Source organism: Hakea prostrata, chromosome 4, assembly GCF_041222555.1.
Source record: "Hakea prostrata isolate BN-2017 chromosome 4, UWA_Hpros_2, whole genome shotgun sequence".
Classification (NCBI taxonomy): domain Eukaryota; kingdom Viridiplantae; phylum Streptophyta; class Magnoliopsida; order Proteales; family Proteaceae; genus Hakea; species Hakea prostrata.
This window is the reverse complement of record NC_142603.1, coordinates 10,374,475-10,401,920: the sequence shown is the minus strand read 5'-3', so window position 1 is coordinate 10,401,920 and position 27,446 is coordinate 10,374,475. Positions and strand designations below refer to the sequence as shown.

Genomic DNA, 27,446 nt, shown 5'->3' with positions numbered 1-27,446 from the left:
TCAGCTGTCCATGTTACATTATCTATCCTGGAACTTCAGGGGAAACTAGTATTTGGGATTTCTTGGCTAGGGGAAAAACTGTGAAGGTCTATATCCTGCAGAAAACAATATGCTACAAGCCTATATACTCCAAGGATAAACCGTGAAGCAGTAAAACAAATTTATAATGGAATGAATTCCTTGTGCTGTCTTGATCGTCCCTTTGTGCTATTCATGAAAATCACAATGTTGTGTGATGGTTGAAATTAAATTTGTTCTATTTCAATTGATTGCCACCCTTTTCTTTCCCAAGCTCAGAGTAAAAAACTAGTCAGCTGTCACACTCTATTCCCTGGGATACCCTGTGTTTGATTGTTCTTTTGGTCTTCCTATCTAATTCACCATGATGGGTGGTCCTATGCATGGAACTAAATCTTGGTCTAAACTAATCGAAATCTTTGAGCTGTATAGGTTTCAGCCTGGCTGAAATGAAAAGTATGGTTGAAATCCAAGTTTTGACAGAGCCAGTGTGTACAGCAAGTCTTTGGTTTTTGGAGTGACCAAACCAGGCCAGAAACTGAGATCTTGACCTATGAGCTCAATAGGGTTGTCTTGCTTTGTTATTAGAACCCAAGTTATTATTTTGTAACTTGTTTTTACTGAATTATGTAGAGTTCTGTCCAGCATCTTCATTAACTTAATTTCCCTTTAGTGCTTCTGTTTAAAGTATCTTTTGGCGGCTAGAGATTCAATTAAGGAAAAAACTTTGGTTTTATATTCTGTGCTATTATACTTCAGAAAGAGGTTCTTTTGTCGGGGTTTCCGTTCCATATTAGTGCGCTTGGTTCCCTGCAGCTGACTTTGATGGACTAGGTTTGCAGAGAGTGCTGAAAGGCTTATCTCGATTCTGTTTATTTTGGGCATTTCTATCAAGAGTTGCCTGTAAACATTTTAGGCTTCAAAAAATTGAAGGTAGTAGGATCATTGAGCTCTAAACATGAGGGGACCAATGAGTTGTGCCCTTAAATGTTTCACCGAGTTCTACTGGTTTGATAATCTCTAATATCCAAGCATTGCCAATCCATTAGGTTTCAACTTGCTGATTTATCAGTCATCACTTATGGGACAAATTTTTTTTTATCAATTGGGGACATTATCCTGTTGATGTGGGAGTGGGTTTGTCATACAAGTCTGCTCCCGTATTTTCATCCCAACCATTGTGATATGGGCTTTTGAGAACTGCTTCCTGGTCATTTCTTCATCTTATAATTCAATTCTCAATTTGTGAGAATGATTTTTTTTTTATTAGGGTTTTGTTTTCCACAATTATTTGACCTTTTATATATATATAGGCTTTGTTTTGCTCTATGTGGGGAGTTTGTGTGAGCTGATATCTGGAACCTCTACTTGCAGATGACTGACCTTGCAGACATTGCCCACTTTGTGGCAAGCACGGATCCTGCAAAAGAAGAAGCTTCTGAGTATTTGCTTGCATCTATGAATGATTTACATGATATTATACAGCAAAGCCAGGTGAAAGCTCTAGTAATTGACACATTTGGGAAGCGGATAGAGAATCTTATAAGGTAATTGTTGACATCAGAGAATTTGTTATTTCTTGTCATGTTTGTAGCAACTGCTCTGATTTTTACTTTCCATTTCCAACACTCTGAAAATAATACCTAGGGACAAGTATCTACTGGCTTTTGAGCTGATGAAAGGAGTAAGTGTTATGAGTGAAAACAAGGATAGAGGAGGTGTTGGATTTGCAGTGGATAGCGGTTCGAGGAGTAGTGCAGTGTCAAGTCCTTCACATCCCTCTCACAGTACAAGCATCGATGACTTCGAAATTATGAAACCAATTAGCCGTGGTGCCTTTGGAAAAGTTTTTCTTGCACGAAAGCGGACAACGGGAGATTTATTTGCCATAAAGGTCTTGTGCATACAACATTGCAAACTTTAAAAGGTCTTTAGTTGATGTCCAGTTTTTCGTGGTACTGGTAGTTTTTTTTTTCACAATTCTCTTTTGCCCATCTTTTATTTAATACCCATTCTACTCTGCTGGTCACCTTTGGCTTTCCTATTATTGGCAAACAAAATCTGCCTGAATATTTAAGGGAAACACCAAATTGGAAGAACAATGAGAACTTATATGGTCAGTAATGTTTGTTAATCCAAGGAATGATAATCTTTTCATGACTATTTGTAGTTGCAAGTGCTACATTGATTTTAATCCCCTAGCTCTTGTGAAGGACCTCTTGATGCAGTCACTTGCAATCCTCTCACTCATAAGTCACAAGTCAAATGACCACAAGTAGTTGTAGATGGAGTGTCACACCCCACGAGAATAAGATAGGTCCAGGGCATGACTAAGTAAGCTAGGGAGATAGCTTACATGGTGAGCTTGTCAAATTGGGTGGACTCACAATTCAAACTAGAAGTAGACTCCGAGAAAAACATTACAGAATGATAGTAAATTGTGGTAAACTTCTTAACAAACAAAAGCTTAAAAGGAAAGCCAGGCAAATAAAGATTAGAAGATATAACAAAGAAAGAATAGCATCAGAAGTCTCTGTACCATTTACTTTAGCTAAAGAACCACCAGTTAAGGTAAGACTAAGGATGTTGCATAAAAGGAAGAAACTATACCTGGAGTCGTATGATCTGATGCCTTTGATCAATAGTCAAAGGCAGCAATAGATGGCTGGAAAGATTGAGAAACTGCAGCGTGCATGATGCTCATCAAACACCTGCACAATGATACCCTCGAAGGCTCAAACTGAGAAGATGATATAGCAGCAAAATCAGTACCAGTAGCATGGTTGGAAACCCAATGTACCTTCTTCTCAATAATGTGGTTGTATGATGAAGATACAACCTCACTGATGACAGACTTTGGTGGCTCAGACATTTCAATAAACACAGAGGAGAATGAAGTTCCAATACATCCCTAAGATTGGAAAAGAGATCCAAAACACTGAGAAAATGGATCCCTGCACCAAAACCCTAAAAATTGGTTTCGAAACCCTGAAAAGTTGATGCTCCATCTGAAGTCCTTGAAGCAAGCTTGATTTCCAATCTCTAAGTTAATGAAGATCAACCACCTGCATCAAGCCTAAAACCTGAAAAACTGATTTTCAAGACCTCTCTTTGAAAAAATCAATCTTGAGCAATGAAAAACCTTTGCGATGTTCATCTTCACTAAAATTGTTACAAAAACTTGATCTCTAAGCTCTTGAATACATCATGCACTCCGTAAACAATCTCCACCAGTAAAAGTAGACCTAGTTCTCAACCTTCGATCAAGAATTAGTCTAAAAATATTATAAAAAATACAGTATAGGGTGCTGCACCCCTTTCAATAAAAAACTGAAAGGAACTCTCAAGACTTGAACTGGAATCGTCAATGATGACTGAAGCCTTGAAAAAGAGGAGTAAGACACCTAGAAGGTTGTAGCAGTCCCTAGAGATCTAGCTTTGATACCATGCAAGTAATAATTAAAGAGAAGAGTAGAACTCTGAGAACCAATGTGTTTGCTTAACCTTGGAAGCTTTCCACTTAGTGTTGGAGCTCCCACTTTGTTCTACATATATAATGACTTGAGTGACAAAGTAGGGAAATAAGAAATAAGCAAATAAAGCATACTACGTAAACTACCCTTGACTAATACCAAAGCACAGTTTCTCATGAACTTAAATAAAATGATGATAGATTGAAATTTCTAGACATTTTATAGTTCATCTGGTTTTTGCTGTAGTACTTCAATTATTGGAACCTGTTCATTACCAGTATTATATTTCTGAGTTGATATGAATAGGTTAATGTGTGCAGGTACTCAAGAAATTAAATATGATACGGAAAAATGACATTGAAAGAATATTAGCAGAGCGTAACATATTAATCACAGTTCGAAACCCATTTGTGGTAATTGTCAACCTTATGCTTTCCTTCTTATTTCTTATGTATTAAAACTTTCATGAAATGTCAGAACAAATTTTGTTGTTTGAAAATCTTAGAGGTGTTTGCATGACATTAATTGTCCATGTGCTAATCATCATCATCTTCCTCTTTCTTTGCTTTTTTTCTTTGGGTGATAAATAGTTGCTTTTGTATTAGAAAAAGGGGGGGATACAGAAAACGCAAAATCTTGTAGAACTGCAGTTGGGGGAAGCAGATTCCAACAAAGGAGGGCCTTCCCTCCTACCCAGGGTCCCACACGAGAAAGAAAACCCAAAACCCATTACATTCTAAAGTAAACATGAACTTCTGCATCCTTTTGAATAAGGTCCACTAACTCCCCTTGAAAATCACTAGCTACCCACTTCACTCGGCTCTATGTCAACTGCATGCCAGTCGTGAAATTAGCTGGCTGGTTTTGCTCTGTATACACATGCATAAATTCCTTTACGTGAGGACAGCTGCCATCAGTCATATTTCCCCTTTCAAAAGGTTGGACTGTTCACAGCCCTTCGTGGCTCCCATTAATAATGTCTATTGCCAACTTTGAATTAGATCAGGTAGAAACACCCAGCAATCCTTTTGATATGCAGATCTTCAAGCCTTCATGGATTGCTTTCATCTCCATGGCTAATATGGAAAGTTGTTTTCCCTTACCTGCAAAAGCCAGCCAAAATAGGATCTCCCCCTTCATGCCTTATCTTACCACCATAGAAGCTTTTGAGTTGATTAAACCCCCATGACAATGTAGTGCAACCATATGTTGAGGACGCTTGAACTACAATAAAGCTCTAGGCAACTTAGACTTCCTCTCAACCCATTTATTCCACTTCTCAGCTAACTATTTGGTCTCTAGTCTTCTCTCAGTCCAATGTGTTGAATGGTCAAGAGGAAAGCCAGAGTTGCTATGCATCCAATGGGTCCACGAAGGTGTTCAACATCCAAATGATTCTCTCTTGCGGCTGCATCTCTCTCTTCTCTTCTTGTTTAGCTTTCCATAAATACATCCCCACACTAGAGAGCTAAAATGACACTGGAAGAACAACTAATCTCTGTTCTCAATTCCAGCCCTACACAAACTATGTTGGGATATTTCATTGCACTAGATTATCCCTCGTCGGAAATATATCCTTAAGACATCTCCAAGTAGTGAAGTCCTACTTGGGGATATTATTTGAGAACCAAACAACTGTCCACCAGCCTACCTGTTGAGACTGTCTTACATTCCCATGCTGACTTAGTCATGAATTTGCCAGACCACTAAATCATTGTCCTCCTGGGGTAGCCTTTCCACTTAAGTCAGGATCCTCTAGATTGCATTTTACAGTTCCTCCACCCACCACTTGTGAGAAAACCTATTCACCTTCTCCATATGAATTGAACCTGCATCTAACCAGCCTGTCGCCAAATCTTTTAATCAAGATGCCACTAGAGTGCCAGTTATCCAGCCACGTATAAGTTCCTTTCTCATTCCCAATGATGTTCTGAATAAGGGGTTCAGCTTTATCCCTATACTTTAGCACCTTCCTCTATACCTATGAGCAATTGTGGGGTTTCTTAAGTGTCCATACAGTATCTTGTTTTGGATGCCTACAGTAAACCTAATGGACAATATATTATTCTTTTTGGAAGCTATCCACCAAATTTGTTTCAAGATTCCTACTTGTTATGTTTTGACCCAAATTCTAGTGCCTGACTTCAAAGATGGATATGCACCGACATATTTTGTTGGGTGACCCAAATGACCTGTTTTTGGAGATCCGTGATGGATGTGGAGCGCTTGGTAAGACCCGACCCATTTACCCGATTGGAGTCTATATATGTACCTTATGTTCGCCTACAAGATTACTTATAGATTTGGGATTTCGGTTTGGGTTTTGGGTGAGAGTACTTGTAACGTTGTTCTTGGCAATTGGTTGTGAGATCTCTGCTTTGTTCTTCTTCCACATAGTGAAAAGTTCTTCCTCTTCACCCGTGGACGTAGCACCCACATTGGTGTGTGAACCACGTTAAATCTCTGTGTGTTCTCGTTTTGTTTCTATTTTCGATTTGCTATTTCTTGGTGTTTCGTTTTAACACTACTACATTCATCTCTTTTTATGTGTCTAATCCCTAGGCCTCCCTTAGTTTTTGGTTTACACACTACATCCTAAGAAAATAAATGCATCTTTTTTTTCAAGGAGGGACCACTCCAGAGGAAGTTAGAAAAGATGGATACCAATTTGGAAATCACATTCCCAGGCAGCCCAAAAAATCCTGTCTAGTACATGTAGTATCCTTGCAAAACTGACCTTAGTGGCTGGAACCTTCCTGCACAAGACAAAACTTTAGCTTTTCAACCTTCTAACATCCTTCCTACTTTATCAAGAATTGTTGTGCAATCTCCATCTCAAAGCCTCCCTGAAAAGAGAGGTACGCCCAAGTACTTGAAAGGTAATTTTGGTTTCAGGAAAATAATAGAGGACTTAGCTTCATTGAGATGCAGCCAAGAGTGGCCTACAACTTAGTAAGAGCTCCCACACCAGCCACAATCGAATCTTTATGTGCTTTGACTGCCTTCAGAAAAATCAGCAGTCATATGCAACCATCAAGTAGGGGTGTCAATGGGCTGGGTTGGGCCAGGCCAGCCTTGAACCCTAACCCTACCTTGGGGGCTAAAATTGAAACTCAAGCCCAACCCAACCTTGTCAGGGTTTAAAAATCCCCAACCCTAACCCAACCCAACCCGGACCCCCTTGATTTGGTAAGCCCTTATTAACCCTAACCCTGACCCTAATTTTTAGTAGGAAACAAAATGCATATTAATATTGCCACCAAGTATCGAACCAATGACCTCATTGTTGAAAATTGTTGGTTTTACCAACTGAGCAATGCGGCGTTGGTATATTATTGGTATTAATTAACTTTTAACTATAACTTTAATTAAAGTAAACTAACATAGGGTCGAGTTGGCCCCAGGGCTAAACCTGAACCCGACCCGACCTGACCCGATCCTATTAGGGCTCATTATTTTGTAACCCAAGCCTGCCCGTTGAGTAGAAAAAATCAGGCTGAAATTGTGCCAGGTCAGCAAGGTTTTATTGAAACCCCTACCATCAAGTGGAAATATGTGCAAATTGGACCTGGACAGCAGCTTAATCTGACTGTCCGCTTCCAATCTTTTCATGATTCTAGAGAATGCCTCCATAGCCTTAGCCAGAGTGAATAAATATGGCGAGAGTGGGTTCCCTTGTCTAATCCCCCAACCTCCTGAGAAATACCTTCATGACTCCCATTAATAAGGATAGAGAACAAGGTTTAAAGTATCGGTATCAAGTATCGTATCGGTTAGGTGATTTTAAGAGATGTATCGTCCTGTATCGAGTATTGTATCGCTCTGGCTAAGGTATTTTAGTGTAATTCAATGGAGAGATGTATCGAGATGTATCGTATCGGTTGGGTCAAATATTGATATGTATCTACTAGTATTGACTAGTATCGTGGGATACTTTAAACCTTGATAGAGAACATCAGAGTGCTGATACACGCCTTCACCCATCCCAAAAGTATTTTAGGGAACTGCATCCTTCCCAAAACTTCCGTCAAGAATCTCCTGAGAATCGTGGGCCTTGTGCAAGTCCTCCATAATCTGAGGAAGTGACTCGAAGGGAAGTAACTGGCTAGACTACTGATCTTCTTGAGTAGTCTGACACTGGGAAAGAGACTGGTTTTGCCACTGAGAATAAACATGCTGTGCTGGGTGGCTGGAATCCTCTGAAGTCAGCTGAAATTGCCAGAAGATGCAGTGCAGAGCTGCTGGCCTGAAGACTGAGGCTGATCCATAACATCAGCTGCAGAAGAATAAGGTTTGAGTTGATAAACAGGAGAAGGCCGCAGTACATCTCCATCACCATTCTCCCCTGGAGCGGATTAATTAGGCTAAGGAAAAGATGACGCAATCTCATTAAAGAGAACATTCAAGGATATATCAAGTGTCTTGGATTTCACATCATAGCATAAATACCTGGACTGAGCATTTCCAAGGAGGACACAAGTTGTTGCCGGGGAACAACTCTCTTAACTGCGCAGGATATGAACAAAACACATGCATCCAAACACTCGCACTGGGAGGCTATAAGAGAATGTATGAGGCAGTGACAATGGTGAACATGAAGTTTCTTCAGCAATAGTTATTTCCAAGCAAGATGCAAAAGGGACGAGCGTGGGACAGCAATCAACCATCCACTATTGATCAATCGATCTCCACATCCTACCAGTTCGCTTAGTTCACCCTACCAAGGGGTAACAGAGACTGGAACAATTCCTGCCAAAAAAAAAAAGACCTTAGGTACTGCTGATGGGAATGCACCTTTCCATTCCACACTTCTGAGTTCTGACAATGTCATGACAAACTAAAATGTAATTTGGAATGGATCTGCCTTTTATGAAGGCAGCATGGTTCTCACTAACAAGGCCTCCCACAACTTGCTGCATCAGAATGGTAATTATCATTGTTATAATCTTATACAACAAGATACACAAAGCAACCGGTCTATAGCCTTGAAAGGTCCCCCTCCTTTTGGTAATAGTGTAATGCAGGTATCATTGATGGAGTTTAGGCATTATTGATTTTTTCAAATTACCAAAGAATAGCCTTAGTGAGTTCCTCACCAACCAACTCCCAACAAGCTTTATAGAAACTAACACCAAACCCATCTGCCAAGGAAGAGCCTTTGAGTCCTTCACAGCAAAGACAACCTTCTGAATTTCTTCCTTGGTGCTTGGCTCATCCAACCAGCTTTGTTCTTCCTCTGACAGAACCCCTTTTAGAATTTAGAGGTAAATTAGGGACACATCGTCTCTCATCCTCTACACCAGCTCCAAATAATTTAGGGAAAAAAATCAATTGCCAAGACTTCTATATCTTCAGGATCCACCAACTCTAGAATGTGGTCCCTGTGCTGTCTATAATGAACTGCCTTATGGAAAAAGAAATATTCCATCACCAAGTTGGAGCCACTGGACCCTGGGTTTTTCTTTTAGAAACTTCTCCTCCACTTGAAGTGCTGCCCTGTGCTATTAATCATCTTTGATGAGGGTGCATTAAGTTTCCATCATGAATTTTTTTTTTCTTTGCATGAAGTTTGGGTCAAGCTTTCCACTATAATTATGCAGTAAAAAGTTGATACATTTCTTGACATTGATTCTGTAGGTCAGGTTTTTCTATTCATTCACCTGCAAAGATAACCTCTATCTGGTTATGGAGTACCTCAATGGTGGTGATTTGTACTCCTTGCTGAGAAATGTTGGCTGCTTGGCAGAGGATGTAGCTCGTATCTATGTTGCTGAACTGGTCTCTGTCAGAACTTTTTGCATGGCAGCATGCTTATTTTGGTCGTGCCTTAATAATTATTACCCTTTGTTTAGGTTCTTGCTCTAGAGTATCTCCATTCTCTGGGAATCGTGCATCGTGATTTGAAGCCAGACAACATATTGATTGCACACGACGGGCACATCAAGGTTAACTGTCGACTTATAGACCATGATCATGCTGGAATTTCATTTAATTTTCTAAAATAATGTCAATGTTGTGCTGTCATGTGTTCTTGAAGAATTTCACTTTCTCCACCCTGCTATTTCATTATGCATTTTAGATATTAATGAAATTATAACTCTGGAGGATTAAGCAACTTTTTAAAGCTTTAATTACTTTTTGTACTCATCTTTTTCTTGCTTTTTACCTAGTTGGTGTGGACATTGATGTTTGTGGCAAATTTATGTCATTGGTTTACCTGATTGTGATTTTATCTTACCAGCTAACAGACTTTGGATTGTCAAAGATTGGGCTTATGAATAGCACGGTTGATTTAGCCGCCACATCTGGAAAGAATGAGACCACCTTATTCAATGGCCATGACCTGCATACTTCTTTGGAATATGCTCATCAACCAGAGGAAAATCAGGAAACAGCTGTTGGCACACCTGACTACTTGGCACCTGAAATTCTTCTCGGAACTGAACATGGTTTGGAAAAATCTGCATTCATGTCTTTTCCCATCATACTGTACAGATGAAGTTACCTTCCTGAGCATTCCTGCAGGTTTTGCTGCAGACTGGTGGTCAGTCGGAATTATCCTATTTGAGCTAATAACGGGAATTCCACCTTTCAATGCTGAGTTTCCTGAGGTATTACTGACAGGCTTGAATATTCCTAGCTTCATTCTTTCATTTCTGTTTTACATAATTGTCTTTAGTATCTTTTTGGGTGAATCAAATATTCATTATTAGTAAGAAAGAAAGAGAGATACAAGGAGTCCCAGAAAGCTGCAGAAAAGGACAATAAAAGAAAGAAAATCAATCGAAAAGGGACATTTAAGGATTAGATGGTGCTTTGGGGAGGGGAGGTGATGAAGAAAGGGGGTAGGGAGACCTTAAGAGAGAACAATGAGCTTGTTCCTTGGGGGTATCAATAGACCTTGAGGATACAATCAAAGCCTTTAAATGGACATCAAAATCTGTAGTCTCGAATCTTCTGGAAAGATTTGTAATTCTGCAGTCCATTTTCTAAATTGTGCTCCATGCAAAAGTTATAGATGGAAACAAATGTTGAACTAAGACGATTACTGTTTTGGGGGATTAGTGAATACCGAAAACTACTTTTTCCAGACCTCACAATCTCAGTTTATGACTTTTTTGGCCTTTGGTAACATAGTTATAATGCCTGGAAACCTTTGATCAAGCACACTTACACAGCTACCACGAACTGATTGTTTGGCATTGAGTATATTAATGGTGAGTTTTAGAGATACTTCTTTTACTCAGGCATAATACACTAGACCAGTTGTGTTGATACAACGGCCCAGAATGGGGTGGCTGAGAGAAAGAACAAGCATTTGATAGAGATTGTTCGTTCTATTATGATTGCCATGAATGTCCCAGACCAATACAGGAGTGATGTTGTCCTCAGTGCCCCTTACCTTATGAACAAGATGCCTAGTAGGATACTTAGGCTTATGTATTGAGATTCTATAAGGAGATTCTTTGTTTATTATTCCCCCAAAGGACTTTGGTTATGTGTGTTATGCGAGGAATATAGCCCAAAAGAGTAAGCTAGCACCCCGCAGCCTACACTGTATTTTTCTGGGTTATGTTGCTACTCAAAAGGGGTACAAATGTTATCATCCTCCTTTCCGGAGGACCATAGTGTCCATAGATGTAATTTTTAATGAGTTTTGTCCCTACTATACACCTCTCCAGGAGCAGATTCTTTCCAACTCTGGACCCTTCTATCACATATGTAGACTTTTACCCACCATCACAACATGACTTAGAAGGTTTTGAAGAGATTTATGACCGAGGGAGACTTCAACTAGCATACTAAAGGCCTCTAGTTTCTCCCCTTTTCTGCATGAACCTCATGAGAATCCTAGTCATGGGGAGATGTGAGGCACACTATCGAGGTCTTTCAAAATAAAATTGACCAAAATAAGTAGGTGCAAATTTATCAGAGGAAGGTTCCCATTCGGCAAAGCAGATAGAGAAAATTGACTCGTTACCACTTCAGTCTCTTGCTCCAGATGCAAGTCCTACTGCAACACCTGAGGTATCCTCTTCTGATTGCCCTATTGCTATTATAAAAGGAGTTAGATCTTGTACTCAGCCTCCCACAGCTAAGTATGTTTCTTATAATTCTTTGTCTGACTCTTATTGTGCCTTTATATCCTCACCTTCATTTGTCTTTGTCCCAAAAAGTTGGCAGGAAGCCTATACTGACAAAAGGTGGAAGGCAACAATGGTAAAGGAAATGCAAGTAATGAAGAAAAATGATACTTGGGAGCTATTTACTCTTCCTATAGGAAAAAACCACTGGGTTGTAAGTGGGTGTTTGTGGTCATTTAGAACATGGATGGTTATGTCAACAGGTTGAAGGCTAGACTTGTTGCAAAGGGGTTTACCCAAACATATGGGATTGACTATTAGAAGACATTTGCCCCTATTGCTAACTAAACACTAGTTGTAAACAAAGACAGGAACTTGCATCAATTGGATGTGAAGAATGCCTTCTTACATGGAGAATAAGAGGAGGAAGTCTGCATGGAAATTCCACACGATTTATGTGACAACAGTACAATATGGAAAGTGTGTTGGTTGAAGAGATCTATTTATGGGCTGAAGCAATCTCCTAGGTGCTGGTTTGGACATCTTCAGAAGGCAGTAACATCTATTAGCTACCAACAAAGCAATGCTGACCATTGTTTGTCAAGAAGTCGGGTAACAAAATTACTCCTTATTGTCTACTTTGATGATATTGTCATCACGGGAGATGATGGTGAAGAGATACAAAGATTGAAGGATTTCCTTGGCAAGGAGTTTGAGATTAAAGACCTAGTGAAGCTACAATACTTCCTAGGAATTGAGGTTGTAAGATCTAAGAAAGGTATCTGTTTCTGTCTCAAAGGAAGTATGCCAAACTTACCCAAGAAAGGAAGCTTTTGTCACCCACAAATAATTTGAAGGTGGAGGCATATACAGATGCTGATTGGGTTGGATCTCTAAACAAAAAGTCAATTTCTGGTTACTGCATGTTTGCTGGAGGTAATTTGGTACTTGGAGGAGTAAGAAACAGAATGTGGGAGCCCTATCCAATACAGAGGCTGAATATAGAGCTATGGTTCATGGGGTGTGTGAATTGTTGTGGTCGAAAGGTCTGTTAGAAGATATTAGTGGCCAAGTTCAAGTCCTATGATGCTTGTGACAATAAGGCTGCCATCAATATAGCTAATAATCTTGTGCAACATGATCAAACTAAACACATTGAGGTTGATAGGTTTTTTATTAAATGAAAATTGGAACAAGGACTGATATGCGTGCCTTTTGTGAGGCTCAAAAACCAAGTATGAGACATTTTCACCAAAGGATTGAAGAAAGGAGATTTTCTCCCTATTTTGGGTAAGTTTGGCATAATTAACATCTATGCCTCAACTTAAGGGGGAGCGTAGACTGGTTCGATTATGGTAGTAGTAGTTTGGTCTATTTCCTCAGTTTATTATTGTTACTTGATTCCCAAGTAAGGGCATTCTTGTAATATTGTATTTTTATAAGAACATAAATAAAGGGCTTAGGAATCACGTTGATTCCTTGAAGCCATTCTACTATAATTGATTTTTCTCAACAAGGGGAGAGGGGGTAGAGAGGCCAAAACCTAAGTGAGAACTTCACTGAAGGGGAAAAAGTAGAGGAACTAGGAACCTTGGTGGATGGAGGAGGAGTGGGGAGTCTTTGGGGATCCTACACTCAAACAACAATGGCCCAACCATAGTAGGAAATATCAGCAAAATTTCATGGTGTCGCTACCTAGCGACACGAAACATGTGTTCAAAAAACAAAAAGTCTTAGATTTCGGTGAAATTTTAGTGAGATATCGGAAATTTCGCTGAAATCTCAAAAATTTCCAGTAAAATTTTGAAACTTCCAAGCGATTGTACCATGCAGGGCTTATGGCTATGGATTTGGATATGGTGGAGCATTTGATAGTTCATTTGTTGATGGTAGTAGCATGTTTGTACGAGTATAGAGATAGATTAGGTGCATCATTTGTAATTCCATCTTTGGATATCCATTAGGACCAGCACAGCTAGTTATGCCAGTGACGGACTATTAGATAACTTTTTCTGTACCATGTTATGGCATGCTTATGTCCAGTATTCAGAGTACTCCATGACCCAGGGGATGGATCTACTCGACACATACTTGTATATTGAATTCTACTTGTTGCACCTGTTGTTGCATTTTAATGAAAATCTTAGTGTTGTCTTGCATAATATTCATATTTACATTGGTTAAAATTCATGTTCTAGACTTCTAGTTTTGCTCGCATACAACCGGGCATGTGTTGATCAAGAACACTTTAGGTTAGGCTTTAAGGTAAAAATAGTACTCCCTAGTGTGTTTATTGGCTTCACATTAGGCTAGACACAAAAAACCAACCCAAAATGACCCCAAATACCACCCAAAAGTGGGGTGAAATTCTACTTAAACATTCCCAAATTTCAGCAAAATTTTGTACTTTGGGCCCAAAAATGTTATAAAGAACCTATGGGTGCCAAGGGTTAAGCAAAAAAGAAATGATAGAGGCATCGGAGATGTTGGAAGAGATGGCAAGAAGAGTGATGGGGCGAAGAGGGTGAAGGCTCGTCTAGACCTAATAAGGCATGAGGCCTCCTAACCATCCAAATGGAATTGAACCTAAGGAGATAAAAGGACACCCACTTGAACCAAACTGAATCCTCTTTGTTGGAGATTTTCCAAATGTCCTTTGATCAAGCTGGCCTTCTTGTAGTCTCGAATCTACGGATGCCTAGACCTCCTTTAGATTTAGGGAGACAAACAGAGATTAGCTCAGGGGATGGAGAAACAGGGAGGTGTCTTTTTCTCTTTAAAGAAATGCACTAAGGGCCTGTTTGGTTACATGAATCCAGAGATTTGAAATCTCTAGATTCATGAATCTGAGAATTATACCCGTTTGGTTGTAAAAATCTCTAGATTCATGAAATCTAGAGATTCACCTTTTTACACTAAAAACGTGAATCTGTAGATTTATGGGTAAAGGGTGAAATCCAGAGATTTCAAAAAAACTATACATTTGCACATTCACAAAAATCACGTCGATCAAATAGTTTTTTAGGATGAATCCACAGATTTCATTCCACAACCAAACATCTAATTTTATAAATTATAACTCCATAAAGTTGAAATCTATAGATTTGAAATCTCTAGACTCATGTAACCAAACAGGCCCTAAGAGACTCCATAGAGTTAATGATGGATTTAGGGAGAGTTAAAAATCCCCACACCAATAGATGTAGGAGGACTAAAGGGCAAACTTGATCACAACAGTCCAACCAACAAAGGAAACAAACTTGCCTTTCTAAAGTTGGAGCGTTTCACGGATGAGGTCCAATATAGGGGTGCAATTGTGGTGGGTGAGTAAACCAAGGGGAGACCTGAGTAGACAACAGGAGAGAGCATAGGGTGAACCTAGTCTACTACAACAGAAAGGCCTTGTATGAGTCAAATCACCACATCTGGTAATGTTGAGTCCACAAGTATTACACTCTGTGGAGCACTCAAGGGATTAATGGTTGTCAATATTTGGAAGGCTAGCTAGGTTCAATATAAGGTCGGTATATGATTGTGTTTGGCTTTGGAATTTGAAAATAGCTGGTTTACTCTGTCTAATGGTTAAAGTTGTCATTATCAATGCTCTACTGATTTAATGTCTCAAAGCAAATCTTCTTAATGGTGGTTAACAACAAAGTTTTCTTATTTGAAAATCCAAGTTAATAGGATATATAACAAGAAGAAGCCTTATCCCAACTAAACAAGGTTTGATACATGGATCCTTGCCTTCCAATCAGCTCTGTGTGAGGCCTTACCTACATCAACAACAACAACAATAAGCCTTGTCCCAACTAAATGGGGTCAACTACTTGGATTCTTGCCTTACAATCAGTTCTGTTTGAGGCCATGCTAGATATAAGGCTTAAGTTATGCGTATCCTTTCTCACCACCTCTCTTAAGGTTATCTTAGGTCTACCCCTAGCTCTTTTAGTCCATTCAAGCTGGATTATATCACTTCTCTGTACAGGAAAATTTATAGATCTCTATTGAACGTAGCCGTGCCACCTCAAACAACTTTTTCGAAGCTTGTCACTTATGGGAGCAACTCCCAAACCAACTTTAATACGATAATTCCTTATCTTATCCTTTGTAGTTTTGCCACTCATCCATCTTAGCATCCTCATTTCTACAAACCTGAGTTTATCTATATGATTCTTTTTAACAACCCAACACTCTACACCGTACATTATAGCTGGTCAAACAACGGTCCTATACAATTTTTCTTTAAGCTTTAATGGAACACACCGATCACATAAGACCCCGAACGCACTTCTCCTCTTCATCCATCCTAGTTTAATTCTTTGAGAAACATCATCCTCTATATCACCTCTTTTATTTAATGATTGAACCTAGGTACCTAAAACAATCACTCTGAGGAATCTCCTTATTGTCAAGTATCACCACCTAATAATTTGCCCAATCATGACTAAAGTTATTAACTAGATATTTTGTCTTCATTCTACTTAGTTTAAAGCCTCTTGATTCCAAAATCATGCAAATCATTTCTCACCACTTCTTCTAAGGTTATTTTAGGTCCGCTTTTAACTCTTTTAGTTCCTTCAATTTGGGTTTAATCACTCCTCCATACAGGGGCATTTAAAGCCCTCTGTTAAACATGACTATGCTACCTAAATGACTTTCTCGTAGCTTATCATTTGTAAAAGCTACTCCTGAACTCCTCTAATACAATCATTCCTTTATATCCTTCCTAGTTTTGCCACTCATCCATCTCATTTTTGCTACTCTTAAGTTTATCTATATGATGCATTTTAAATCTTAATAGGCTAACACTCTACACCACCATCATAGCTGGCCGTACGACGATCCTATATAATTTTCCTTTGAGCTTTAAAGGAATATGCCGATCACACAAAACCCTGGATGTGTCTCTCCACTTCATCCACTGAATTTCGTTTCTTTGGGAAACATCATCCTCTATTCACCTTCCTCAATTATGATTGAGCGAAGGTACCTAAAATGGTCACTTTGTAGGATCTCCTTCTCATCAAGTTTCACCACTTAATTATCCATCCAATCATAGTTACACACTAGAAATTTTATCCTTGTTCTTAAATTTTTTTGATTTTGAAGTTGCTCTCCATAACTCTAACTTGGTAGTAATCCTAACTTGTGTCTCATCTACCTAAAAAAATATCAATAAAAAGCATTACACCAAGAATCCTTATCTTGAATGTTTTTCGTTAAATCATATATTATAAGTGCAATTTAATATGGGCTTAAAGTTGATCCTTTATGTAACCCAATTATAGTTGGGTATTCACCACCGTGTCCCCCAAGGATTTTTACAGTTATTATTGGATCCTACATATCCTTAACTATGCCCAAATATTTACTATATCCTCAACTATGCCCAAATATTTAGTACAAACATTTCTCTTCTCCAAAGTTTGTATATACTCTGAGTGCAAACTTGTTGTGCAAGCTTTAAATGGGCTTGGCACTTTGATGAACTGGGCCTATCATGGGCTAATAGATGTTGTACTAGACTTAGGTAGTGTCTTCACTTTTATTTCCTTCCAGTTTATCTCTAGAGCAAAAAACCTTTTAGCAGATTTTATAGCCAAGGGAGCTAAGTCTCTCTCTCTCTTTCAAAAGTTTGGTGGCTTAACCCCCCCCCCTTCCATTGTAAATAACTCTTTTTCCCCTGCCAGGAGGTTTGACCCTGGATAATTCTATATAATCTTTCTTTTGACCCAACCAAAAAAAAAAAGAACAAAAATAACACTTTAGGGTCATCGTAGGCTTATTCTAGGTCAATAAAGACCATATGAAGATCTTTCTTACACTTGCCATACCTTTCCTCAAGTTTCCTAATAAGGTGAACAGCTTCCATTGTAGATCTTTTTAGCAGCAAACCAAATTGGTTTTGCTAATAGTGGTTTCTTGTGTCAAATGGATTTCAATTACTCACTCCCATAATTTCATAGTATAATTGTATGATTCGTCAGTTTTATGCCTCTATAGTTATTATAGCTTTAAATATTCTCTTTATTTTTGTAAATTGGGACCACGATGCTTCTCCTCTATTCATCTAGCATTTTCCTTGTGCTCATAATCTTGTTAAACAACTTGGTTAGGCAGGCTAGCCCATAGGTGTTTCTAAGCTCTTTCATACTTCTATTGAAATTTCATTAGGACCTTGTGTGTTGGCTACTTTGATCCTTCATAGAGCTTCTTAACTGGAATTGACAAAATATCTAGGCTGGAGTAGAAAATAACTCAGACCTGTTTCTCCTTTCTATTCTTTTTCTGAGCTATCATTACCGAATAAGCCAAAAGGTATGAGAATCTTGACTGAAGTTTGTCCCTATGAAGTAGACCCCCATCAACACCACTCCTCCCCTGTTTTGCTTTGATTCTGTCTCCTTCCATTTTGAGATTATTCAGTGGGAGATATGATTGAGGTGGGCCATAAAATTAGACATGCAGACAACCCACCCAGTGGGAGGGTGGTAGCCTGTACTTCCAATGGTAGATTGACTCTATCAGCCCTTGATGTGGCTAAAGGAGGCATCCAGGTGAGACGCATTTTTTTGGAAGCTGAATGAGGAAGAACTTTTACCAATAATGTTGATGATAATGTACTAATGGGAAGGCATAGAATTTTATTTGAAATTGATGATAATGTCTCTATTTTAGTAGCAGGCATGTAAAAAATGAGCTGTGCCAGACTTTGGTCATAGCCAGTAGGCATTAAATGATAGCACATTATGTTAAAGTTGAAATCTTATTGAATTTTAGATTCGATAGTCTTCTGTGTTTTGTCATTTCTTTGTTAGGCACCTTGATTTCATTGATATTTGAGATTTTCTAATATTGTATTTTAGAATATGGAGTATCTTTTGTATGTAGTATAAAGGAAATGGACAGAGCAAGGTATTGGGAGTTCTATTAACCTTTTGACTATTTTTTGGCTGCAAGATAATTTTTGAGAACATCCTAAATGGGAAAATCCTTTGGCCTTCTGTTTCAAGTGACTTGTCATCTGAGGCCCAAGACTTGATTAATAGGTCAGTTACTACAAAACTATTATTTTTTTTTGTCACATATTAATGACATGTACTATTATTTGCCTAGTTGTCCCACGAGAACATGGATTTCCAATATTGAAAGACTAGAGTGTAAAGATCTTGTTAGTGATAACAATTTTAGTTACAAGAGAAAGAAGGTGACCATATGAAACAAGAATGTGGTTCGGATATAGATGACCATGAGGATGCAATAACAAAAAATGTCTGCTTGATATTGTTCACTTCCTGCATGTTGGCTGTTTTCTGAACCTTGGTTTATGGTTCTGGATCAAAATTCACCAAATACTAGGGATTTAATCAATAATCAGTATTGTTCTTACCGTTTTGATATGGAAAAGGCACCTTTAGGGCATCAATTTTTAGCTTTTACTATCTATTAGGAAACCTAAATTAAAATTCAAAATAAAGAAATAAATGTTAAAAAAAACAAGTGATTAGGATAGTCATATGGTCAGCAATGATGTATGCAGCTGAATCTTAGGCGGTAAAAGTAACACGTTGTTAAACTTAATGTAGGCTATGTAGCTGTGATGAGGGTGTTGAGACAGATGGATGGTAAAACTAGAAAAGAGAAAATAAGGAATGAACAAATTATGCTAAATTAGGAGTAGCTACCGTACATGATAAGCCGTGGAAATTGTCTGAGGTGCAATGAACACGTCCAACAGAAGCCTTTAGATGCTTGACATTACAAAGGATGATTTGATTCAGTTCGAAGAAGCTAAAAGAGTTGGGGGCTTAATGACTTCAGGAAGAGCAGTGAAGAAAGACTTGTATATTCAAGCCTGGTAACAAGTATTGCCTTGAATAAAGCTGAGTGGGGGACAGGAACCATTTAGCTGACACCATTTAATTGAGATAAGGTTGAGTTGATTTTATGTCTACATATCCTTAAGTGGATGCAAAAAATGAATCAACCCTTCTTAGAGTACAACTTTTTCTTCTTTTTTTTCTCTCTTTTTATTTTGAGAATCGCACTTATATGTTGATGGTAGGCTGTTCCGATCTCCTGCCTTGCACCTTCGGTAACCTAAATTTGATTGATGAAAGAGAGTGAGTGGGGGAGACTTGTGTCTCAAGTGACCATAACTGTGTTCAATCTATAATAAGAGAAAAGCAATAATTAAAAGTAGACCCCTAGAACAATATGAAATTGCAAATCAACCCTAAATATCCAAAAAGCTCACATTACAACACTCCCCCTCAGGTTGGTTCATAATATCACAGATGCCCAACTTGCACAAATTAGAATGAAAAACATCACTAGTTACTACTAAACCCTTTGGTGAAAATATCGACAACTTATCACTAACTTGAACAAATGGAATACATACAACTCCTGGGTCAAGCTTTCCCCTGCTGAAATGATGGTCTATTTCCACATGCTTCGTTCGGTCATGCTGAACCAGATTGTGAGCAATACTAATATCATACGTAATATTACGATACAACATCATCAGAGAATTGGAGCTAAATAGAGGTCTTGTAGAAGATTGTTGAGCCATGACAACTCACATATACCCTATAGCTTGGAATGGAATTCTACCTTGGCACTAGCATGAGAAATCACAGCTTTCTTGCTAATGCAACTCTGCAACCACTGGGACCGATTGTTGCACTCTCCACTCCTATTTGCCATGTTTCTCAGTTTCCCCCTCTTTCCGATTTGAGATATGAGATTTGAAATGTTTGAATTGAGTTGGAATGTTATCATACATTTGATCCAATAGAAGGAATCATTTGAAAAAGTAATTGGGTAAATATCACTTACCTCCCCTCTTAGCTAGACAAATAGCACTTACACCCCCTCTTAGTTGGATAATATCACTTACCTCCCCTCTTACCTAGCAAATATATCAAACACCTCCCCTCTTTTAACTTTCTTGGTTAAATTTAACTTTTACCGTTAAATATTTTTCTAAAATCCCAAACTACCCTTGACCAAAATATTTTTTATTTTAAACCCTAAATTACCGTAATCAACCTAAAAGTTAAAATATTAAATTACCCTCAATTAAAATCATTATAAAAATAAAAAACCATAGTTAAAACCCAAATTATCTTTAATTATTAAAAGCCCAACATATCTTTTTTTTTTTTTTAAATTATCAAACAATTAAAAAAAAACGTACTACTATCAAGTAAAATTAAAAATGCAATTAAAAAAAAGGATATGTTGATAAAATTAAACACGTCTACTATTTTGGGTTTTTTTAATTGTTTGATAATTTTTTTTAAGAAAACGCATGTTGGGCTTTTAATAATTAAAGATAATTTAACTTTTAACTATGGTGTTTTGGTTTTTAATGATTATTTAAATTGAGGATAATTAGTATTTTAACCGTTAGAGTGATTACGGTAATTTAGAATTTAAATTAAAAAAATATTTTTAGCCAAGGGTAGTTTGGGATTTTAGAAAAATATTTAACGGTAAAAGTTAAATTTAACCGAGAAAGTTAACATAGGGGAGGTGTTTGATATATTTGCTAGGTAAGAGGGGAGTTAAGTGATATTATCCATCTAAGAGGGGGTGTAAGTGCTATTTGTCCAGCTAAGAGGGGAGGTAAATGATATTTACCCAAAGTAATATTAAGAAGAAAAAAATAAACGAATACATAAGGCGCATTAATGCCTTCCAGTTCAATTTCTGCCTTGATGCCAAGGTGCCACCTTGACAACTATATTCATGTGGCATTCCCACAAGACTTGCATTTCTCCAGACCAGCATCAAAAGAAGAATGGCCAAGAGGGCAAATAGGAGCATCTATAAGCTGAAATCCATGGCTTGTGTAGAGAACTAGTCGAGCAAGAATAAAAAGGTTGAAGCGTAGTTGTCTGCAGACTCTACTCAAGCAGGACAAAAGCATATGATTTATCTGGGGAAGGAATCGCTGTCAATGGAGTACTTGGGATGAATGTGATTGTACTCCACATTCAGGCCAGCTAAGAATTCATAGTTGTGGATCTTATTGTTGTGCTTCTTGAGCAACATCAATGGAACAGATAGGCTGAAATTTCTCACAGAAGTCAAGTTCATGCAACAAGGTCCACAATTCTGAGTAGTATGTGAGAGAGCTCATGCTTAGTGATGCTATGAATGTGCTTATGTGTTGATAAACCTGGGCTGCATTTCCAACTTGTGAACTCTCTTGCAGCCTTCCAGGTCTAAGAGTCCAAAAGAAGGTAACCTTGAGCAAAATTGGGCTTCATAGAATGATAAAAAAGTTATAACAGTGCATCATTAGGGAACCACGTCACCATGAAGGCACCAGCCATAGGCGATTTCGTACTCATGCACCATAACATATCTGGCTAGGCTGCAAGCAGTAATTGAAACTGTGACGGCAGTTATTAGTTTCTCCCATCTAGTCTGATAGAGCTAGCAGGAAATGTGGAAACCCAGTATGATGTTTGTGACTCATCACTTTGATAGATGCAGAAATGGTGTCACTTGATTCACTTCCATCAGTCGTGGTCTGAGGTTGAAGAAGGATGTAGACCTAGGAAAGATGTCAGAGTAGATAAAAGAACAAGACAACTAGGTCAAAAGGAGACAAATCCCTGGTGAAGTTGACCCAATTCTCAAAACCATGGAAATATCAATCTCAAAACCCTAATAGGAAGTCGATTTTCATGAATCGGTCTGGTAGATTGTTATTAAGGAGGCCTGCGAGCCTAGTAAGGAAGGGTAGACCCCTAGTGGGCTAGGATAGCTTTTACAGGAGTAAAGAGAAGAGAGAAAGGTAGGAGATGAAGAAGAGAGGGAGGTGGAAGCTTGCAAGGTGAAACCAAGAGGAGAAAAAGGGTTAGTGGCAGCTAGGTTCTAGGTGAAGGGTGAGAATCCTGAGAACAGTTCCCACTTGAATACCATGACAAAGGGGATTGACTTAGGAAAATAATGACTTGCATTTAAAAGAGCTCAGCCATGTGACCTGTGACAAGAGATTGATGGTTGATTAAAACAATATGAAATTACAAATATATCCAAAATAACCAAAAACTCACTTTACAATAGATATGCTACTTCATTGTATACTGTTGTCTACTGTATGCAGGCTTCTTATTCAGAACCCTGGTCTGCGACTAGGAGCAAAAGGAGCATCAGAGGTTGTCTATCTCTATCTGTTGTGTTTAGCATTGATTACCCCTACATATTTTTTCATCACTGCATCCTGTAGTCAAAATGAGTAATAGTGCTGTTGGTTTAATTCATTTACAGCTCGGATTATGTTACAGGTAAAAGCACATCCATTCTGCAAAGGAATCAATTGGGATACGCTTGCCTCACAAAAGGTAGGGACACACACTCTTGAAACTCTTGCAGGATACTCGTTCTGTGGAAAATCAGGAAATTTTGAGTTTGAGCTTCCCAGTGGCAGTTATCCTAAACAATGAGGCAATTGTTGCTATGTAAATGAAACATTGAGTATCATTACAATGGTAGTATGGGATCAAAGAATCTGAAGTAGGTATGATGTGAACCAAATTATAGGGTTTAGTTGTTTGAATATGATCCTAGAATCAAGCTCATTCCAGGATCATCTTCCCTGAGAATCAGCAGTCTTTGAGGGCTGTAGTTGCCTTCTGTGGCAGGGTCTTGACTGGATATAGGATTTACAAGTGTTAGGCTGGGGTTTAGTAGGATTTGGCCAGGCTCAGGATCTAGGATTTTAGATTTTCTAGCTTTACACCTTGCTGTATTTATAATTTCAGGATTGAATTTATAAGTTAGGGTTTGAAAACTAGGGTTTTTGAAGTTCTAGGGTTTCTACGGTTAGGGTTGAGGTCAAAGGCAGGGTTGCTGTTGAGGATCCTGGTGGTTTGAGGATTGGTTGATGGTTTAGGTGAAACTAGGTCTCAGGGACTAGGGTTTAGGTGAAGAAGATGAATTTCAAAAAATTCTAGGAAGAAAATGAAGTGCAGAATTTTAGAAGTGCTAGGATAAAGGTCTTTTGAAGGAATTAAGATTAGGGATGGGGTAAGGAGTGAGGTGTGATCCAACTAGAAGGGAAAAGCGAGGTAATGGGGGTGGGGATTAGGGGACTAAGACGGGAGGCTGCTGCTGCTGCTACCATAGGGAAAATGGGGAATGGGAAAGTGGAGAGTGGGGGCTCTATACTTGGGGCTGGATTGGAGCTGTTGGAGTTGAAGAAGCTTGCTGTGATTGAAAGAAAACTGCAGAATTAACACTGTTGAAGTCGCCGCAAGCCCCCTCTAGTAGCCCAGGACTTCTCTAACTTGCCTCCAAACTCAATCTCAATTTTATTAATTCAAATCAACTTGCTGATTGGAGAGAATGTAGGCTTTTCATAGCTTCTAAAAAGAAAGCATATTAGGACTCAACTTAAGAAACCAACTTGGATTCTAACTTGTAATCTAGGTCTAATTTAAAATTTTAAATTCTTACTCATGTAAAGGATTGTATCATATCTCACTCTAGTAGGATCCAAATTGGAAACTAAGAGTAGATATGGAATTCCCATAAGAAATAGACTAAACTAGGGGCTCCCTTACTTCTTAGGAATCCAACACTAACAAGGACTCTTCAGTAACTTACAAAATAATGACTCAATTGTAAAAATAGTAGTAGATCCAGGGTACTACAAACATGTTGCATGCTGATAACATTCTGCTCTATTCAATAATTGTCAGAGGGTTTGATAATTCATCTCACTCCCCAGCCGCCCTCTTAAAGGTTGACCTTTATAAAGCTTTTGACTCCATCCGTTGGGATTTCATTAGTGAGGTTCTCTTTGCCATAAGTTTCCCTCCTTCCTTCATCCACTGGATTGAAATCTGCATCTCTTTTCCTCAATTCTCCATCATTACCAATGGTTCTCCATCGGGTTTCTTACCTTCCCATATAGGTATTCGCCAAGGATGTCCTCTCTCTCCTTATCTCTTCACCTTGGCCCTTGAACTTCTGTCTCAGCTCCTTCAATCCAAAATTGATCAACTCCTCATCTCCCCCATTCCTAAGTGTAAATCTCTCAAGCTCACCCATCTTGCTTTTGCTAACAATCTCATGATCTTCTCCAAAGCTGACCACACCTCTTTATCTACACCATTCTCTCCACTTTCTCTCTCTTTGAGAACTTAGAACTTGTCTAGTCTCAAAGTCAATCTTGAGAAATCCACTATTTTCCTCTTAGGTATCTCTGACTTTGTTTGCTCTTCCCTTCTCCAGCTCTCCAGGTTTAATCTAGGCTCCTTCCCTGTGACCTGCTTAGGCCTTCCTCTCATCCCCAGTAGGTTCACGCGCCACCACTGCTCTTCTATGCTTGATCACATCCGGAAAGAGCTCCAACTCTGGAAAGGTAAATTTCTTTCCTTTGCTGGAAGAGTGATGCTCATCCGGTCTGTCCTCCAATCTTCCTATCTCTATTGGTGAGGTATCTTCCTTCTCTCCAAATCTACCATCCATACCCTGGAATCCCTCTTTTCCACTTTTCTTTGGAAGGGTTAGGAAACCTCCTGTTTCCTCCACCCTATCAGTTGGGCTGCCATTTGCCAATCTAAATCTGAAGGAGGCCTTGGAATCCGTCGGATTATTGATGTTAACTTGGCATGCTCCTCAAACTCATCTAGAAAATTGCCTCAAAGCATGACTCCGTTTGGGTCTCCTAGGTCTACTCATACCTCCTTAAATCGGACTCCATCTGGACTGTCCCAATTCTTTCCTCCTCTTCCTGGATCTGGAAAAAACTTCTTACCCTCTGCCCCCACATCCTCTCTACAATTTCTATTCAAAGCTTCTCTGGATCCTCCACTTCTTTCTGGCTAGATCCCTGGCATCCAATGGGTATATTATTCTCCCTTCTTGGTCTCGGACTGTCTATGATTCTCGCATCCCCAAAGATATCCCTCTCTCCTATTTTATTGTTAATGGCTCTTGGTCCCCTTCTCCCCACCTTGGTCTCACACAAGTTTGGAACTCCCTCCCCCACCTTTCAACCTCTGCTTTTGACCATACCTTCCCACACCAAAACCTTCACAACCACCTTTGCCTATAACCTCCTCAGATCCCCTTCCCCCTCTGTCCATTGGGCCACTCTGGTTTGGTTCAAAGGTCACCTCCCCTGCCACTCCCTCACCCTTTGGAGATCCCTTAACTTAGCCCTCCCCACCCAAGCTTTCCTCATTAGTCGCCACATCCCCGCCAACCCCAGTTGCATTCTTTGTGGGAACTGTAATGAGAACTTGGACCACCTGTTTTTCTCCTGCCCCTTCTCCCAATCCATTTGGAGTTTAGCCCTTGCTTCTGTTTGGCCTAGATCGAGACATTCTTTTGGTTTAGCTCAAGATTGGAATTGGATCCTGAGAACTTTCTCTGGCTCCAAGATTTGCGACCAAGTTGGTAAGCTTGTTTTCACCACCATTGTTCACCATCTATGGTGAGAGCGCAACATGAGAAGATGGACTTCCAAATCTCGATCCCGGGTCATGATTTGGAATGCCATCTATTGTGATGCATCTTCTAGGCTTATTTCTCTCCCCCACCCCCTGTTTATGAGTCTCCAAGGAATAGGTTGATTGTTAGTTCCTGGAATCTAAACACCTCCTTTCAGTCACCCTCTTGATTGGCTGTTGCGCCCCTGCTTCTCTTGTTTGTCTCTTGTTTTAATATAATTATTTATTCATCAAAAAAAAAAAAAAAAATGCTGGATCCAATGATACCCTAACTTGGACTCATCAAAAAATACAAAAAATGTCCAAAATACCCCTGGTGTGATTAGGGGCCATTGGGTTTCGGTAGCAACCATAGGCCCTATGTTGCCCCCTGGAAATGATTTACATCAAGGTACGTGTGTTGACTAATTTGGTGTGAATTCGGTGTGAGTAATTTGCTGTGAATTGAAGACTTTGAAAAGGAAAGCAGGAGGCCTGAAAGAATACTCGATGAAGGAATATAAGTTGTACCCATAATGGCTTAGATAGAGAAGATATGTTTGCATAAATTATCTTTTAATGTTTGACTTCCAGTGCACTCTACACTTTGTTGCTTGGCTGAGTCTTGCATCCGCATTCCCATAAGGGTAGAAAGTCATATGACCTGGTGATACATTATGTAGTTGAAATTAACTGTTTGGACATTGTTAGAAAGAATATTCCCAAGATTCCTCGAGATCTTGGGGGTGCACTGGTGCTAATTGGCGCCAGCTTAAAACTCAAGGTATCTCATCTTGGGCCTTATTTTGGTAACTATGCCTTATAAAAGGATGTATTTTCCCCTAATTTGCAATACCGTAGTTAGTCCCTCTTCTGGCTGTTCCTCATTATTTCGTGGAGATGGTATCAGAGCCCTGTTGATGTCAGTTAATTCCTAAGGTGCTCTTCTAGTCTTCACCCTCTTTTTTCATTTTTTTTCTTCCTTCCTTTCCAGTTGCGGTCTCTATACACCCTTCTAGAGCATACAACTTCAGAAGAAGGGGTGATTCTTAACCCCCATATGGATGATGTAGATCTGCTTTTCACAATTAAAGCAGATTGTTCGCAGTTTATCTGATAAATGGTGATACCGATTCATAGATGATGTTGAGGATCTCAGGAGGAGATCGTTTTTCTTGTGGATGCTTGATTTTTGTCAATGATTCCTCCTTTTTCGTGGTGGATATTTTCCAGATCTTAATTTCCTAGTAACGTTTCTGACCATATCTTTACAATCTGATATAGTGGATGATGAGGAGACGACTTCAATTATGACGGTGGTTGTATCCTCTTCTATTAGAATTACAGACAAGAACTTGATAGAGTTAGTAACTACCAGCAATGGTGTAAGATTGTAGAACGTACATTTG

The 27,446-nt window shown here is 39.0% G+C and overlaps 1 protein-coding gene across 3 annotated transcripts in view; it reads left to right on the top strand.

Moving 5' to 3' along the window:
- The window catches only part of LOC149017778 (putative serine/threonine protein kinase IRE4), a 38,584-nt gene that overhangs the window by 4,691 nt on the left and 6,447 nt on the right, over positions 1–27,446 (top strand). For 2 of the 3 annotated variants that reach the window (XM_089152103.1, XM_089152105.1), the window contains exons 5-14: positions 1,393–1,565; positions 1,666–1,912; positions 3,812–3,904; positions 9,129–9,269; positions 9,344–9,436; positions 9,733–9,940; positions 10,017–10,102; positions 18,539–18,627; positions 22,704–22,755; positions 22,885–22,941. In XM_089152103.1, coding sequence (XP_089008229.1) covers positions 1,393–1,565; positions 1,666–1,912; positions 3,812–3,904; positions 9,129–9,269; positions 9,344–9,436; positions 9,733–9,940; positions 10,017–10,102; positions 18,539–18,627; positions 22,704–22,755; positions 22,885–22,941 — 1,239 coding nt within the window. The remainder of the gene's footprint in view (positions 1–1,392; positions 1,566–1,665; positions 1,913–3,811; positions 3,905–9,128; positions 9,270–9,343; positions 9,437–9,732; positions 9,941–10,016; positions 10,103–18,538; positions 18,628–22,703; positions 22,756–22,884; positions 22,942–27,446) is intronic. The other variant, XM_089152104.1, reaches the window with a different exon arrangement.